Raw genomic sequence first — 12,815 nt, forward strand, 5'->3', positions numbered from 1 at the left:
AACTCCCGGCCAGTAAAACTTCCTTGGATTGATTCAGTTAAATTAGTTTACTATCGCTCGCAATGACACTTTCGTTCGCTCCATCGTTTATACAAAGCCCATAAGGGGCCTCAAAGAAAAGATCAACAAATCAGGACAAGAATCTCTAGGCCGCCTTGGCAGGAACGGTGGCCTTGGTGGCCGCTTTCGAAGCCTCGGGTTCTGCATCCAGTTTCTGGACGCGATGCAGGTCGATGCACTGCCGGAACTGGGCCACCTCCTCCATGCATTTCAGGGTCTCTCCGGGATGAGAGCGGTAGCAGGCGAGCAGCTGGGACTTCAGGTCCTGGCAGGGAGGCACTTTGTGCGACGACGCGGTGCTCACGAACCGCTTGTGCACGTTGTCCACCGCGTTGGCGTACTCCTTCTCCAGGATGGTGTTGGTCTTCTTGAGGTTCTCCTCCAGCTTCGCCATGCGTTCCTTCCACAGCTCGTCGTTCTTGACCAGCTCCTGGTTCATCTGGCGCTGCACGTCGGCAGCACTGATGGTGTGTCCGCCTCCCTGGACGTAAATGGGCACCGCAGAGGGGTATGAGGGCGCTTTGGGGGCAGGAGCAGTAGCTGGCGAGGATGTGGCTGCCTTGGCAGCAGCCTTCGGTGTTGCCTTGGGCGCTGGCTTCGAATCCTCCGCAGCGGCGGCGTGCTCACGAGCTGAAATGGTTGGAAATAAATCAATAAAGGAAGACAAATTATCATATCACGGGTCTTTAAATTGAATTACGTGTTTTAAAAGTAAAGGCTCAGTTCGTAAGAAAATATGGGAGACATTCTTAAAAGGAATAAATAGGTTTGTATACCTTTAAAATAATGTTTTGACGAATAAGAAGATTGTTCAATATATAAATTTTGTTCTGATACTCGAGCTAACAAAATGGGTCAAGAAAAGGAAGATTAAGTCACAATTTCTAGTGACCACAAAACATAGCGACTTAATACTTGGATAGTGACAGGTATATGAACCTGGCACCAGTCTAGTTATTGGGTTTCCACTGTATTTGACATAAACAATCGCTCGTTTGGACAATTGTTGCATAACACCGGGCAGTGCGAAATCCGGATTTCCGGGTGGTATTCCCTAATACTAGTGGGTTTCTTACCCTGCTGGGATATTCCCGCCTTCAACCGCTTGACCACATCGTCGGATATATCAATAACGCCGGCAGGAGTTGGGTTTTCCATCGAAACGGACCGGGGTTCGCGGGATTGAGACTGTCGGGCTCCCATCTTTCAAGTTCCTCCTGCTCTTGATCCTGGCGCAAAACCTGGAATATGTGTAGCTGGTTAATAGGTCTGAGGTCTTCAGGGGCTCAATTCGCAATCTGTTTTGTTTATTTCGGCGATTTTATTAACCTTTTCGGTGAAAAACTACGGGGCCAACAAAATAAGATGTGCTCAGTATGACCTTAGAGCGAAAGCACGTAAATCCAAGAAACAACCAAGTCAGCTGATTGGTAGAGCGACCAGAGTTTTCAAATAGAGTTGCCAGGCTGGTTTTTTAAAATTACAAAATCGAAAAAATTATACTTCGAAATCCTTCAAATCAGAAATATAATAATATATTAAATAATATATATAAGATATTACAAAACCATCAAATAATAAAAAATGTCCATTCCAAGACCTGAATTTCTTAACTTTCAACAATATGTCAAAATCATTTACCAATTAACTTGAATAAGAAAATCGCTTTGAACGTTGATTAGCAAGTTATTTTTGCTACATTCTTGATTAAATTGATTATATATTAGAAAGCATAGATTTCTCAGGGTATTCTGAATCATGGATCAAGGATACCCCAGGATCATTCCCCCACAGCTAACTACCGACACAAAAACCAGTTCCAGTGAGTTGTGTTATTATTGTTTAAGCTTTTTAATGCCTCTTTCGTAATTGTTATTGTGAGTGGTGTGGCTTATTTAGTGGCTGCTTTTATTCTGTTCACACATACATATTTCATGTTCAGTTTAATTCGAAATACTTGCTAATTACATAAATGTGGCGTGCGATACATCCGTCGAATTCCGATCTAACGTACTTTCAAATGTTTCATGAACCGTTTCGATTTATTTGTGGTTATTTTGTATTCCATATCACTGTTGGTGGTTTTTTAATTTTTTCTCTCATATCGCCCTTGATATAATCGATACTCTGCGCTCGAACTCGATCTATGTTTAATTAGTCATTTAGTTCAAAATTCTATTCTCAATATACATATACAGTTAATTATACAAAACTTTCGAATTACTATGTTTTTCAATTTGTTAGTTTCTCTATTTTCGCTTATGCTGAATGGACTTTTCACACAAGATCGTTTAGTTCTCCATTTCTAGTGGCTCATAATTGTTATGAATCAGTTTGTCGGGCTTTTCGATTTCGTTTCTATCAATAAAATGCTAATGGTTTAGGTTTATTACTCTTGTATGCTAGGAGGAAAATCACACATATATTTTAATGTATTACTTTTAGGGACTTGGATATTTGGATATTTCGTATATGTACACTCATTAGGTTGTTTGTTCGGATTTGGGAGGAGGCTACTATATCCACGGAGGATCCCCCATTTCAGGCTGAGCTATATGGTCGTGTTTACAAAGTTGGTCGATTTGTAAGGCGTGCGCTTTGGATTGGGTTTTCGTTCTAGAAATAAGGATATTGCCGAACCAATGGGGAAATAAGGTTCAGAAAACATAAAACAATTTGTAAGAAATATCACGTAATGCATTTTTATTTAAGTTTTTAGTGGCTTCTGCGTTCAGTGATCCGATTTCGTGTTTTTTGTTTGATTTGTTAGTTTTAGACTGCCAGCCGATCGCTGTGGGGTTTTACATGTTTTACGTGTTCTCATAAGATATAGTTTGTATATTTATATATATTTATATTACCCATTTTCTCTTGGCGCATTTAGAATTTAATTTGTTTTTTTTTCATTTTTGTGTTTTCGTTTTATTTTTACGGTTTGGTATTACTTATAAACAAATTTCATATTATAGCTATAATTTATTAGCTAGCGTTATGTAATTTACCTCTGAATGGGGCATTACTTCTTTTCTTTAAGTCGAAACGTTAATGCAAATTGTTTTGTGTATGTCTATCGCTATTTATACGCTCTCTATCTTAGTTACATGATTTTGTTGCGTAAACAAAAGGGCTGCCCCACCGCCCATCCTCCTAATTTCGCCGGGGATTTCCTTCCGCTTGAGAAATGCGCGCAATTAGTGCTTTAAAAAAATCGGAAAATATGTATGAACACAGGCAGCAAAAGTGCAGACCACGAAAGTATATATAGTACAAATATGCGGGGATCGTAGGCGTTTACAGTAAGATACATAGTATAACATAGGAGGGGCCTTAAAAGTCAGAGCGTTGCTTAAAGCTAAAGAACGTCCCCTCTACTGCACGTGATATATATCATCAAATAATCATCGTTTAATTGCGCCCCGAAATCGGCTTCAACTTAGGTTACAATGTGGGTGTTTGCTATATAGCATATGCTTTGTTGTATGGATTGGATTCGCTATCGCTAGTGCCTATAGTCTAGAGTTAGGGACACTCGCTGAACGGGGTGTCCTTTGTTTCTTTTACACAATTATTACACTTACAATCAAGTTATTATGTGTGTGTTTATGATCGGTTCTGAATGTTCTGCTTGGTTTGGGGCTGGGATTTCAAATTAACAACGAAAAAATTGAGCCGGCCGAGAGCAATAGTCAAATGCGAAACAGAATTAAATGCCTGCGATTCCTGGCTCTTCTCCCAAGTCCCCGAACCCCTCCTACTACCCACCGATCTATTGGCTGCTCTTCGGGGATCTCAAATCAATTGAACAGTGCGGTTTGTTGCAGTTTCTTGCAGCCAAGTTGCAATCGTTTATGTTCTAATAGTATAAATTAAATTAATCATAGGCTAGTTAATTAATAATAAGCGCCCCCAACATTCTAACATCTGGGAGCAGAAACCAAAAATGTCAAAAAACAAACGAAAATGTACACAGAAAAAAAAGAAGGAAAGCGCTGCGCTTTGCTCTGCTCTGCTCCTTTTCCTTCCTCACTGCTCTTCTTATCCTCCGTTTCTGGCAGGGACCTGGTCCTCCTGCCGTTTTGGATACATTCAACATGTGTTACCGCATATATAAAGCAAGTATTATATATATTAGGTATATATAACTATATATTCTACATGTATAGTTTTGCTGAGTTCTGCTGTTGTTTGTCTACTACTGTGTCGTGTCCAGCGTCGCAACCTAAACGATAAAATATTATTTGGCGTTCCCCACGCCACCGCCTCCGCCCTGCATGCCGCCCACGCCGACTCCGCCGCCGCCTCCTCCGCCTCCCTGGCGCATCCGTATCGAGGGCCGGCGCTCCGGCGTGTCGTAAGGCGGTCTCGAGGAGTTGGTGGCCGCCATCGAGTCGTCCATGTTGAGTCCGTTGCCGCCGATCAGCTGGCTGCCGTTTCCGCCTCCGTTGCCGCCCAGCATCGCCAGCGCTTGGCCGCCCTGCAGTTGCTGTTGCGCTGCACTGCCTCCTCCGCCGCCAAGGGCCGCGTTGACCTTGTGCTGCTGCTGATGGGAGGAGGCGGCTGCTGCTGCTGCCACCGCCGCTGCTGCGGCCACCGCATCGTGTCCCGCCTGGCCGTCCGCTCCATCCTGTGCCTGCTGAATGGCCTGGGGATTGCGGGGACCGCCGAACTTCAGCAGATTCCAGTCAAACACGTAGTCATAAGTGAAGCCCAGGCGGTGGAACAGGTTCCGGAAGAGCTTGCGCAGGTGGCAGTAGTCGGGACGCTGGTCAAAATGCATCTGGCGACAGAAGTTCAGATAGTTGACAAACTCGCTGGGGAAGCCCTTGCAGAGCACGACAATCGAGGTGGACAGCTTCTTCTCCGAGATCCTCTCGTACTTTTGCCTCTTGTTGGCCGCCTTCAATCCCTGCCAGGGCAGGGCACCCAGGTTGAAGTACATGAGCACATAGCCCAGCGATTCCAGGTCATCGCGACGCGACTGTTCAATGCCCAAGTGTGTGTTGATGGAGGCATAGCGGGCGGTGCCCGTGAGGTTCTTGTTTTCCCGATACGGAATGTGCTTCAGTGAGCGAGCGTCCCGGAATTTCTTGGCCAGGCCGAAGTCAATGATGTACACCAGGTTGCCCTTCTTGCCCAGACCCATGAGAAAGTTATCCGGCTTGATGTCGCGGTGGATAAAGTCCCGCGAGTGGATGTAGTCGATGCGGGAGATCATCTGGTCCGCCAGCAGCAAAACCGTCTTCAGCGAGAAGCGGCGCGAGCAAAAGTTGAAGAGGTCCTCCAGCGAGGGTCCGAGCAGCTCCATCACCATCACATTGTAGTCGCCCTCGCTGCCGCACCATATTATGCGGGGTATGCCTATGCCGCCCTGCATCGTCTTGTAGAACTTGGACTCGATGTGCAGCTGGGGGTGCTTGGTGCGGATGCACTCCAGCTTGATGGCCACCTCCTCGCCGGTGTTGATCGTGGTGCCCAGGTAGATGTCGCCGAACGATCCCGACCCGATCTTGCGGCCCAGGCGGTATTTGTTACCCACGCGCAGCTCCATTTTCGGACGTCTGTATCTGTGGGTTTCTGTGTGCGGAAGTGGGGTTTCCTCGGATCTGCGTTGCCTTTCTGCGGGAGTGGAGAAAATTACTTTAGTTTTCCTTCTACGGTTCAGCTTGTAATGAAAATGAGGGAGGATAGGTATAGAAAGTTCCGTACTCATTGCAAATATATTTCAAATCAGATAAGGCCAGTGCTCAAAAACTATAGACAATTCTCTGCTCTACGTCACACAAGTAAACAAGTTACTTTGTCATCCCGATAAGAATTGAAAAGGTTGCTTCGATGAGTTCGATCATTTCACATTTTATGATTCAAAAGGAATCGGAAACGGGCTCTCAAATTGTCTATTGGGGCATATATTTTTCTAGCCACAATTAGAAGGTGTATTTAAAAATAACTGAGGTGTCAGGGGTTTTTACAAGTAAATATAAGATTTTAAAAATTCGACAATCGACAATACTAACAACCACAATGTGTGATATTAATAGGCAAGGTAAACGACAAGAATGATAGCAAGGCTTTTATCTAATTAGCGATTCTATTGAAAATACAAATACAAATTGGTACAAATCTAAATAAATATTTCAGACATCATTGTGACAATTTGTTTTGAAAGAAAACAGGTTTTCGCTTTAGTTTTCCCCAATTATTTCAAGTTTTCTCACCTGGCGCTGCCCTTTCGTCTGAGCTCCTCTCTTCTTCTTGTTTCTAATTTTCTCAAGGCAGTCACTTTAGGCCGTATTGCTTGATTCTGAAAAGAGATATTATTATTGACGACATAAACTTTATAGCGATATGTAGGTAATTTATATTCTCAGTGCTCTCTGGCCTACGTGATCGTAGGGGAATATCTGTTATTTCCTCTATGGCCCGAAAAGCGTGCTCTATTCACATGGTGATCAGGATTTGTGGGGAATTCAAATAAATATACCTCACACGGCAATAATCGATATCGAAAAAAAAAACAGTTAGCTAAGAATAAATGAAGAGAGAGGGAAAGAGAACTAAGCTTCGCTTACGTTGACAAACACAAATGCAATTCGGAATGCAAAAAACAAATGCACAGGGTGAAAATAGGATAAGAACCCGAACCTCGCACAAAATAAAAGTTTATCTCGTTTATTTATATGCATGAGTGTGTGTCTTTGAGTTCAGCTGTGTTTATTGATTACGAATGGGGAAAACAAAAGATGCTGAATAAACGATGAGTAACGATAATTTAAGTGCACAGAGAGAAAAATACGACAAATAATTGTTATCTATATTTTTAAATATTAACTTTCACAAGATACAAAATGATAAAAAACAGAATTTTTAGATTAGTATGTACTCTTTTAGGTTTCACTGTTATTAGCCCTTGCTAAAAAAAACTTTCTTGCAGTGTACTTTTAACGTGACGACACCAACAAGAGCGGATAGTGATTCAGCAATCAGAGAAACAACAACGCAGAGATTAACAACAAATAGATAAAATAAACGTGTTTGTGTGTGCGTGGAGTAAACAATTGCCGACAAAGGGAATAGAAGAAAAGGTAAAATAAAACGCAGCGACTGTGAAAATGCCACTTAAATGACACTTTCGGCGGTGAAAAGCTCAAACAAATAGCGAAGATAAAGCGCATGGAAGTGAGAAAAAGAAGCAACAAGCAGAAAGTTTTCACTTGCCCGGCAAAATATGACAAAAATTAGGCTTAATTGTTGTTTTAGGCGGCTCTCTCTCGCTTTTTACCCCTCTCCTTCCCACTTTACATCTTTCTTCGCGCTTTCTTTTACCGCTCACGCAGTTGGATCGCGCTCTCTTCCTCTCTCTCTCTCCGCCTGTTCTAACCTCAAAACTGGCTGCGTTTGTTGTTTTCGCTTTGACTTTGATTTATTTAACCGAAATGTACCGTTATATTGGTGCCACCTATGTTCTACACTGAGGAAAATATGAAATGCTTTATTTTATTAAATGTATTATTTATTATGTATATTTTTATTTTTGGAATTCTTTTTTATGAATACTAACTGCGTGCAATGAATGACTTTTCCTATTGGGCACTTGAATTTGTAGGGTATTCACGAGTTGTGGCGGACTAAATAAATCGCAAATTGATTACAATTGCAAAACAGCTGCACGTTGCGTTGGCGGCTGCCGAAAAGCTTCCGCAAAAAATGACGCAAAAAACGCACACGAGAACAAAGAAGAGACAAAAAACAGTTGTTTCACCAGGCGCCACAAAAATAAAAAGCTTAAATAAACAGGGAAAAGCAAAAATAAGAAAAAACTTGACAGGAAAACCTCAAACGGAAAAACAAAAAACCTGACGGTTCTATGTTTGCAATTAATTTTCCAACGTCAATGGCCTCCGAAAACTAACGGCACTCTCCCAATGCACTGCGAATAACGGGGCTGATAAGGGGCAGCCGATAAAGGCGGGTGGAAGAGGGAGACGAGAAAACATACAGTGGAGCAAACTCAAATTCCCCGCTTACATACAGTGGGGCAAATTAGAATTCCTCACTTGCACTCACCTTGCCTTATATTATTCTTCCGATTTTCCTTATTTCTTATTCCGCTTTGCCCACTTCCTCGCTGGCGTCGCTGCTCTGCTTCTGCTTCTTTTAATTCGACTGAAATCGAAATCGAATTTTTTAATTGGATTGATTCTGCCACAATAATTTTCATTTTCTTTGTTTTACAGCCCAGACTTTTGTTTTTGTTGTAGCTGGCCAGTACGGCACACAAACACACACATTCGCACTTTTTGGGGCCACACGCAAGCGCATTTTATGCAATAACTTCAATAATAAAGCATCGCCGACATGTTTTAGTTAATTTTTTAGCCTTTTGTGTTTGGTTTTAATGGGGTGTGCAGCGAGTTTCAAGTCGAGTCAAGAAAGGCAAACGAAACGAAACGGAACTTGAAATCTTATAGAAAAAAACCAAACTTATGCGAGTCGTTTGCCCTGGCAATAGATTCGTGTGCACACTGGTCGTCCCGCTCGCACTTGCGCTGTTTATACCGCGAGCACGTTGCTATCCCTCCTGCTTCAGCATTTTCACACCAACACAAAGACGAGGGCACTCGCACGCACACACACACGCTCGCAGTGAGACACTAAAATGCTGCTGGGAAATTCGGGTTTTCTGCGCGTGGCGACCGCGGTTTTTCCGCCTGCAACCGGGCTTTTTCGATCCGAGCCTCTGCTCACCACTTACGTTTTGCTTTCGTTTCGGTTGCCTGGCTATTTCATTTCACACATATTTCGACGATTTTACAAATTTACGCCATCTTGATATTAGTGTGAGTTATATTGTTAAAAAATTAATCCCCTCGGCTCCGAAAAATACAATTTATGTTTTGGCAATATACCAGAATGTGCAAACGGTCACTCTGTTATTGGCAAAGTTATCGGCAAATTAAAACTTTCTGGCAACGCCAGGTAGACTTGTGTAGAATGTAGAAAACGTTCGTACAGGTTTTGGCGCCCATTTTCAAATTCGAATAAAAGTCCGATATGAAAATTTGTTTACCTCAAACACTCAAACATCTCACATCATGTTAGACACTTGGTTAAAAATTTGAATGTATAAGAAAAGAGAATTCAACCACATACTCGTAGAGGTATGCCACTTTAAAATCGGGATCCAATTACCAAAGTTATGGAATTTAGAAGTCTTGTTTTGGGTTCCCATTCTGGGAGCCATTGGAAATACGGAAAAATCGGACATGAAAATGGGTTAAAATTCTGACCCTCGTATAAAAGAAATATTTGAATGTAGATTATTAGAGAATTCGACCACAAACTCAAAGAGGTATGCCACTTCGAAATCGGGATCAAATTACCCAAGTTATGGAATTTAGAAGTCAAGTTTTGGGTTCCCATTCTGGGAGCCATCGGAAATACCGAAAAATCGGACATGAAAATGGGCTAAAATTTTGACCCTCGCATAAAAGAAATATTTGAATGTAGATTACTAGAGAATTCGACCACAAACTCAGAGAGGTATGTCACTTCGAAATCGGGATCCAATTACCAAAGTTATGGAATTTAGAAGTCAAGTTTTGGGTTCCCATTCTGGGAGCCATCGGAAATACCGAAAAATCGGACATGAAAATGGGCTAAAATTTTGACCCTCGCGTAAAAGAAATATTTGAATGTAGATTATTAGAGAATTCGACCACAAACTCATAGAGGTATCCCACTTCTAAATCGGGATCCAATTACCAAAGTTATGGAATTTAGAAGTCAAGTTTTGGGATCCCATTCTGGGAGCCATCGGAAATACCGAAAAATCTGACTTGAAAATGGGTTAAAATTTTGGCCCGCTTATAAAATAAATATTTGTATGCAGATTATTAGAGAATTCAACCACAATCTCATAGAGGTATGCCACTTCGAAATCGGAATCCAATTAGAAAAGTTATGGAATCTAGAAGTACAGGAAACAAACAATTTTGATTTTATGTAAGCATTTTAAAAGCCCTAATAAAAAAAGGCCCAACTAAATACCGATTTTTTATCATACAAGTCAAGTTTATTTTATTTAAAATTGGAAGGTAATAGTGCACTATATTATCTACTTTGGTATAAAGAATATTTGGCTTCTGTTGAACTGCATTTAGCTTTGGCTAATATACATATCTATTTTTACTTTTTAAAAAATAAAAATTACAAAATGTTTAAACTCCAGCTATCTACTTCATGTGCAAGTAAAAATTGGATAGGAGACTCGCATATATTCAGCGATATATTGGTAGTATGCCAATTTTGATGTAACACTGAGGTAACGAAATACCTGAAACGAATACTTTTATTGCTGCAATACGAATAAAGCAAAACACGTGTGAGTTCCATTAGTCCGCCCTCCTCCGCTTTCCCCTTACTCCCCATTTCCCCCCTTTCCTGCATTTTCCGAATGTGAAACCCAAGAAACGGTGACATAAAAAAGGAAGCAAGGCATGGATGTGTATGCACATATGGAAAAATGTGTATATTTTTTGGAGAGTGCCAAGGTGTGTTTTATTTCGAATGGGGGTAGATAAGCAATCACTTAAAAATGATAACAAAGAGGGGATGAAGAGAAATTAAAGAATTTTGTATTGGAAATGCCAAATTTAAAATGAAATGTCGACAAAATAAATCACCTTAATTGCAATAGCCTCCATGTTTTCTATTTTTACCGGCTTTCAAGCTTAACCATCTTAAACCTCCATTTCATACTTTACGATCTTTTGAAAACCCGCCTTTGTTTCCCATTGGCTGAGGAAAAGAGAAACAAAGCAAATCAACGAGGCAATTGAAGATACAATATACAAGATACTCGTTAAACCGCTTTCACACACACTTACTCACACTATCGCACTTCAACTCACACACTCAAAGACTCGCGATCGTCGGCGAATGAAAATGGTCGTTATTTCGACCGGTGGTCAGCAAATACAAATAAAAAATGGAAAAAAGTAAACCAAAAAGGTGAGAAACAATACAAAACGAGGGAGTGTGGGTGAGACGCGTATGTAAATGATCTCAAATATTAAAAAAGGCACTGGAAAAAAATATGACAGCTTATTAAAATATATAAGATCTTATAAATCATATATTACAAATTGTACTTTTAATGTTTTGAATAAAAAAAACTAAAAATATTCAGATAAAAGTTTAAGAAAAATCTGTCTTTAAGAGTATGATTAATTTAAATTAAACAAAAAAAACTGAATTCTCATACTAGTTTTTGAAAAAAACAAGTTTTTTGAAATCGATTGCACTTCCAGTAAATGTAAAAAAAGGTATTTTAACAAACAGATCAAATGCTGAAATCTTATAAAAACGATAGTCATTTCACATATTTTTAGTGTACTTACAAGAATATGAAAACATTACTGCTTAAATCTTAAAAATAATATCGTCAAACATTTTTAATTTTAAGCACATGAAAGAGAACTTTGCATCTTTATTTTCTCCCAGTGCCCTTTTGTATTTTTGCATATTTCCTGACTGCCCGTCGTTGCTTTTCTTGTTTACAAAATATTTCCGCAACACATGTCGTTCTTCTGGGGGTTTCGACCCCTCGACCCCTCCTGCCACGCCCCCCTTTCCCCCTACGCCCCTGGTCTTCTTCTAACGCAGCAGCTATGTTAAAAAAGCGCCATTTGGTTTCGTTTAGCAGTCGGCTTTAGCTTTTTTTATATTTCTCTTTGGCTTGTCGGCGGCTTAGATCAAATAATGCGATTTCATGGCAAGTCGCAAATTGTCAAGCGGTCGTCGCATCCGCCGCCACGCCCCCCGCGTCCGCCGCCCACCGCTATTCAGATGCATTTCGACCTTTCTGCTCCAGTTTGATTATGAAACATAAAAAGTCGGGGAAAAATTAATTCGCCTCTGCTGATTTTTTTTCTATAAAGCGCAAATATTTTTAATTAATTCAAAATATTCTTTCGCTCGTTTTTTCCGCAAGTTGGTTATCAACAAGTTGCCGTGCTTTGAAGTTCGCCGGTCCAGAAAAAAAATGTTTAAACGCGGACTGGGGGAATTTGTTAGATGGTCGCCCATTAAATTTCCTAGACGCGAATCAATTTTCCAGTCGCTGCAGTTCAGCGAACTGTATTTTCTGTATTTCATTCGTTTTTTATGGAGTATCGTATAATTTTCATTTTGATGCCTTTTATGACACTTCCAAAAAAGAGTAAAAAACGGGCGCTGCTTTGACGTCAGTTTTCAGGTTCGATTTCATCTCCCCACTTGGCATAAAAGTATCTCAAACTGAAACGGCCTAGGTATTTATGATTTCATTTATGCATTTCTCTGTTTTATTGTTTAATTTTGTTACTTCGATTTGTCTGCCCGCGCCGGCGGCGTTTGAAAAAAGTTAATTGAGTTGTAAAAATTATAAAGTTGTAAAAACCCCCCGAATTATTTGGCGGGTAAAAGTTATGCGATGCAGATACCGATTTGGTTTCCTACCATAACTTCCAGTTGAAACCAGCTGGAAAACAAAAGCGTAACCAAACTGTAGTTTTCGATGTTTTACGATCGAGAAATGAATAGCTCTCCGTTCCCCGCCCAGCTCATTTCTTTTTCAAGGGTGTTTTCTTTGGATTTTACGATTTCGGATCGTGTTGAGCCCCAGGTAAAATCTAGTGTAAAGTGGTTATGAAAAGATCTTACCAGATCACCTGATCTTGACTTCTATCCGATTTTATTAAACGGTTTACCAATAA

At 40.7% G+C, this 12,815-nt stretch overlaps 2 protein-coding genes across 2 annotated transcripts; both read right to left on the bottom strand.

The window, feature by feature from the left end:
* Positions 1-32: 32 nt before the first annotated feature.
* LOC119558128 lies at positions 33-1,526 on the bottom strand. Its single transcript, XM_037871364.1, has 3 exons — positions 1,390-1,526; positions 1,137-1,301; positions 33-690 (listed from the first exon to the last, which is right to left on the bottom strand). The coding sequence occupies exons 2-3, from the start codon at positions 1,261-1,263 to the stop codon at positions 146-148; spliced, it is 672 nt and encodes a 223-aa protein (XP_037727292.1). The 5' UTR covers positions 1,264-1,301; positions 1,390-1,526; the 3' UTR covers positions 33-145.
* A 1,220-nt stretch (positions 1,527-2,746) lies between these two features.
* LOC119550934 (discs overgrown protein kinase) lies at positions 2,747-8,942 on the bottom strand. The gene is made up of 4 exons (XM_037859961.1): positions 8,813-8,942; positions 8,125-8,223; positions 6,276-6,361; positions 2,747-5,676 (listed from the first exon to the last, which is right to left on the bottom strand). The coding sequence occupies exon 4, from the start codon at positions 5,606-5,608 to the stop codon at positions 4,295-4,297; it is 1,314 nt and encodes a 437-aa protein (XP_037715889.1). The 5' UTR covers positions 5,609-5,676; positions 6,276-6,361; positions 8,125-8,223; positions 8,813-8,942; the 3' UTR covers positions 2,747-4,294.
* Positions 8,943-12,815: the final 3,873 nt, after the last annotated feature.

Source organism: Drosophila subpulchrella, chromosome 3R (genome assembly GCF_014743375.2).
Source record: "Drosophila subpulchrella strain 33 F10 #4 breed RU33 chromosome 3R, RU_Dsub_v1.1 Primary Assembly, whole genome shotgun sequence".
NCBI lineage: Eukaryota > Metazoa > Arthropoda > Insecta > Diptera > Drosophilidae > Drosophila > Drosophila subpulchrella.